Source organism: Chiloscyllium plagiosum, unplaced genomic scaffold (genome assembly GCF_037043375.1).
Source record: "Chiloscyllium plagiosum isolate Xiang-an unplaced genomic scaffold, Cpla_swu_hap1 HiC_scaffold_4, whole genome shotgun sequence".
Taxonomy (NCBI): domain Eukaryota; kingdom Metazoa; phylum Chordata; class Chondrichthyes; order Orectolobiformes; family Hemiscylliidae; genus Chiloscyllium; species Chiloscyllium plagiosum.
Window position 1 is genome coordinate 72,708,180 of NW_028270142.1, and position 6,019 is coordinate 72,714,198.

The 6,019-nt window shown below is 45.0% G+C and overlaps 1 protein-coding gene across 1 annotated transcript in view; it reads left to right on the plus strand.

Moving 5' to 3' along the window:
• LOC148150166 (uncharacterized) overlaps window positions 1-5,385 on the plus strand; it is a 30,525-nt gene extending 25,140 nt beyond the window's left edge. Inside the window, exon 2 of the mRNA XM_087986367.1 lies at window positions 3,982-5,385. Coding sequence (XP_087842493.1) covers window positions 3,982-4,779 — 798 coding nt within the window. The 3' untranslated portion in view covers window positions 4,780-5,385. The remainder of the gene's footprint in view (window positions 1-3,981) is intronic.
• Window positions 5,386-6,019: the final 634 nt, after the last annotated feature.

The window sequence follows — 6,019 nt, forward strand, 5'->3', positions numbered from 1 at the left end:
ATCCTTGAAAGTTGCCACTCTGGTTGATAGGGTTATTAAGAAGGCATGTAGCTTTTATTGGTAGAGGGATTGAGTTTCGGAACCATGAGATGACGATGCAGCTGTACAAATCTCTGGTGTGGCCACATTTGGAGTTCTGGTCACTGCATTATAAGAAGGATGTGGAAGCTTTGGAAAATGTTCAGAGGACATTTACTAGGATGTTGCCTGGTATAGAGGGAATGTCTTACGTGGAAAGGCTGAGGGACTTGAGACTGTTTTCATTAGAGATAAGAAGGTTGAGACACGACTTAATTGAGATATATAAGATAATCAAAGGGTGGACAGTGAGAGCCTTTTTCCAGGGATGGCGATGGCTAGCATGAGGGGATATAGCTTTAAATTGAGGGGTGATAGATATAGGACAGATGTCAAAGGTAGTTTCTTTACTCAGAGAGTAGTAAGGGCATGGAATGCATTGCGTACAACAGCAGTCGACTCGACAACTTTCAGGGCATTTAAGTGGTCATTGGTTAGGCATATGGATGAAAATGGAATAGTTTAGGTCAGATTGGTTCCACAGGGTCGGTGCAACATCGAGGACCAAAGGGTGTTTGTGTGCACACAAACACATTCCCTCTGCATGCACAACACGTTCACTCTGCACATACACATTCACTCTGTGCAAACACTCACATTCAAAAACATTAATCTAGACATGCACGGACACACACATTCGCTCTACACGCATACGTTCACTCAGCACACTCATACACACACGTTCACTGTGCAAAAATACTACACACATACACATTCACTCTGCACATGCAATCACTGCGTATGCAGTACACACACACAGACATTTACTCTCCACACATACATACACACATTCAATCTGCGCGCACTCACACATTCACTCTGCATACACACACATATACATTCACTCTGTGTGCACACACATTCCCTCGAGGTATGCATACACACGTTCACTGTGCGCACACAAATTTACTCTGCACGCACACATACATTAACTCTGTACATTCACACATTCATCTACACACAGATGCATTTATTAACTCTGCACACAAACAGATGTTCACTCTGTACGCTCATTCACATAAATGCACTCTCGGCACACAAACACATGTTCACTCTGCATGCACACACACATTCACTCTACACACACATAACACAAACATTCACTCTGCACAAACACATATACATTCGCTCTGACCACATGCGCACGTACAAATTCACTAGGCGTGCACACACATTTACGCTGCACACACATTCACTCTACACATACACACATACATTTACTCTGTACATGGACACATTTATTGTGTGCACTCACATAAACATTCACTCAGCACATACAGACATTAACTGCGCGTGCATGCACACATTCACTCTGCACCTACATGCACATATTCACTCTGTGCACAAACATATGTTCACTCTGCACTCTTACTCACACACATTCACTCAGCACGCATGCACACACACATACACTCTTCACACGCAGACACACACATTCACACCATACACACACGTTTATTCTCTGCACACACACACATTCACTCTGTACACACGCAGACACACACATTCACTATGCACTGACTAACACACACATGCAAACACATGTTCACTTTGTACACCCACATATATTCAATTTACACATACACATTCACTCTACACACACATACCCACACATTCAAACTGCATGCACACATATGCAGTCTGTGTGCGCACACACACACACACATTCCATCAGCATGCACACAAACGTTCACTCTGCACATACACATTCACTCTGTGCATACACTCACGCACATACATTCAGTCTAGGCATGCACGGACACATACATTCACTCTATACACATGTTTACTCAGCACACACATTTACACACGTTCACTCTGCAAAAATGCCACACACATTTATATGTTCATTCTGCACACACAAACATTCACTCTGCAAACACAGACATTCACTCGGCACACGCATACACAGTCACTTTACACACACATATTCACAATGCACACACAAACACAGACATTCTGCAATCACATATATGCACATTCACTCTCCACACACATACATGCACACATTCAATCTGTACACACAGACATTCTGCACACACACATTCACGCTGCGCACACATACATATTCACTTTACACACATTCACTCTGAATACACACACGTTCACATTCACTCTATATGCACACACACATTCACTCTAGGCATGCACACACACTTTCACTCTAGGCATGCACACACACATACACGTGCACTGTGCACACACATATTCACTCTGTACATTCACACATTCACTCTACACACTCACATGCATTTATTAACTCTCCACACAAACACATGTTCATTCTGCACGCTCACTCACATACATTCACTCTAGGCACACACACTCCCACACACACATGTTCACTCTACACACACATTTCCTCTACGCACACACACACATTCAATCTGTGCAAACACATTTACATTCACACTGCACACACACACGCTCACACACATTCACTCAAGGCATGCACACACATTTAGGCTGCACATACTCACGCATTCATTCTAAACATACACGCACACATTTACTCTGCACACTCACATTCATTCTGTGCACACATGCACATTCACTGTGAGTATACACACACATAAACATTTACTCAGCACATACAGACATTCACTCTGCGCCTGCACGCATACATTCACTCTGCACTCACGTGCACACATTCACTCAAGGCAGGCACACACAGATGCACATACACCCACACACAATCACTCTGCACACACACGTGTTCACACTGCGTGTACTCACGTGTTCACTCTGCATACGTACACATTCACGCTGTACACACACGTTCACTCTGCACATTACACATTCACACTGCACACACACACGCACGCATTCACTCTAAACATACACATGTTCAAGCTGCACACACACAGATATTCACTCTGCACTCACACAGACACACACATTCACTTTGCATTGACTCACACACACATGCAAACACATGTTCACTCTGTACACCCACACACATTCAATCTACCCATACACATTCACTCTACCTACACATATGCAGTCTGTGTGCACACACACATTCCCTTGGCATGCACCCACACACATTCACTCTACACATACACATTCACTCTGCGCACACACTCACACACATACATTCACTTCAGGCATGCACAGACACACACACATTCACTCTACACACACATGATCACTCAGCACACACATGCACACACGTTCACTCTAAAAATACAACACACATACACGTTCACTCTGCACACGCAAACATTCACTCTGCACACACAGACATTCACTCTGTGAATGTTGAAGGTGTTAGCCCCCTGTGTTCTCTGTCTATGACCTGATGTTTAGACTAATTCTAATCTAAAAAGTGAGATAACAGAGTGTTACATAAATTCATGCAGTTTTTGAGCTCAAGAGTTCTAAATGAATGTATGCAGTTTTTGAGCAAAGTGCAATGTAACTCTGCAAGTACAAATTCACCCCACAAAATATATATGTGCATGTGGGTCTTTGTCTGTCTGCCTGGGGTGGGGGTTGTGAGTGTGAGAAAGTGTGTGTGTGTGTCTGTCTGTGTGTGTGTGTGTGTGTAGTGAGTGCAGAGTGTCTTAAGTCTGTGAGGGGGTGCATGTGTGAGTGTGGGAGTGTGTGTGTCTATAAGGGTGTGTGTGGGTGCCTGTGTGCGCGTCTGTGTGTACCTGGTCCATGTGTATGTGAGAGTGTGTGTGTGTAGGAATATCTGTGTGTGTGTGTGTGTGTGTAGTGCAATGGTGATCACCTGTAATGTGACATGAACCCAAGGTCCCGGTTGAGGCCCTCCCTATGGGTACCGAACTTAGCCATCAGCCTCTGCTCGGCCACTTTCCTCTGCTATGTGGAAGGCATCTAAACCCTATTGTACAGGGGATCTCCAGCTTCTATCATGACACTACGGATTTCTTACAGAAACTCAGCACCCACGGACCAGTCGAACCGGGAACATTCCTCGTCAAAATGGATGTTTCCACACTTTACACCAGCATCCCTCACAAGGATGGCATCACGACAACAGCCTCACTACTCAACACCAACAACTGCCAGTCTCCAGACACCATCCTACAACTCATCCGCTTTATCCTCGATCATAACGTCTTCACCTTTGACAACCAATTCTTCATCCAGACACACGGAACAGCCATGGGGACCAAATTTGCACCCCAATATGCCAACATTTTTATGCACAGGTTCGAACAAGATTTCTTCTCTATGCAGGATCTCCAACCAACATTGTACACCAGGTACATTGATGACATTTTCTTCCTCTGGACCCATGGTGAGGAGTCACTGATAAAACTACACAGTGACATCAACAAGTTTCATCCCACCATCAAACTCACCATGGACTACTCTCTACTGTCTGTCTCATTCTTGGACATGTGCGTCTCCATCAAGGACGGACACCTCAGCACCACGCTCTACCGCAAACCCACAGACAACCCCACAATGCTACACTTCTCCAGCTTCCACCCAAAACATATTAAAACAGCCATTCCCTATGGACAAGCCCTACGCATACACTGGATCTGCTCAGATGAGGAGGAACGTGACGGACACCTGGAAGTACTCAAGGATGCCCTCACAAGAACGGGGTACGATGCTCAACTCATCGACCGCCAGTTCCGACATGCCACAGCAAGGAACCGTAATGATCTCCTCAGGAGACAGACACATGCTGCAACTGACAGGGTACCCTTCGTTGTTTAGTACTTCCCAGGGGCTAAAACATTACGCCATGTTCTTCGTGACCTGCAACACATTATCAATGAGGATGAGCACCTCACCAAGACCTTCCCCGCACCTCCACTACTTGCCTTTAAACAATCACCAAACCTCAAACAGATCATTGTTCATAGCAAACTGCCCGGCTCTCAGGACAACTCCATACAACCCTGTGGACGCTGCAAGACATGTCAGATTGTGGACATAGATACCACTATTACGCGTGGGAACACCTCCCACCTTGTACATGGCAGATACTCATGTGAATCAGCCAACGTTGTCTATCCTATACGTTGCAGGCAAGGATGCCCGGAGGCATGGTATATTGGGGAAACTGAGCAAAGGCTACGACAACGGATGAATGGGCACCGCACAACAATCAACAGACAGGAGGGTTCCCTCCCAGTTGGGGAACACTTCAGTGGTCCAGGACATTCAGCCTAGGACCTTCGGGTGACCATTCTCCAAGGTGGACTTCGGGACAGGCAGCAGAGGAAAGTGGCCGAGCAGAGGCTGATAGCTAAGTTCGGTACCCATAGGGAGGGCCTCAACCGGGACCTTGGGTTCATGTCACATTACAGGTGATCACCATTGCACTACACACACACACAGATATTCCTACACACACACACTCTCACATACACAGGTACACACAGACGCGCACACAGACACCCACACACACCCTTATAGACACACACACTCCCACACTCACACATGCACCCCCTCACAGACTTAAGACACTCTGCACTCACTACACACACACACACACATACACTTTCTCACACTCACAACCCCCACCCCAGGCAGACACACACACATACAGACAGACAAAGACCCACATGCACACATATATTTTGTGTGGTGAATTTGTACTTGCAGAGTTACATTGCACTTTGCTCAAAAACTGCATACATTCATGTAGAATTCTTGAGCTCAAAAACTGCATGAATTTATGTAACACTCTGTTATCTCACTTTTTAGATTAGAATCAATCTAAACATCAGGTCATAGACAGAGAACTCAGGGGGCTAACACCTTCAACATATTGTCTAGCTTTTACCATTGTTAACAGCTAACCCGAGAATGCAACTTTTAAAAAAAATGTTTTGTGATTTACACATGAAAGAAGTGAAACTATCACTGTATTCTAACAGATGAAAGGCTTAACAGACAATCAATTTTTCAATGTATAATTTCAGTTACATCACTGCAAATTTTTGCTATA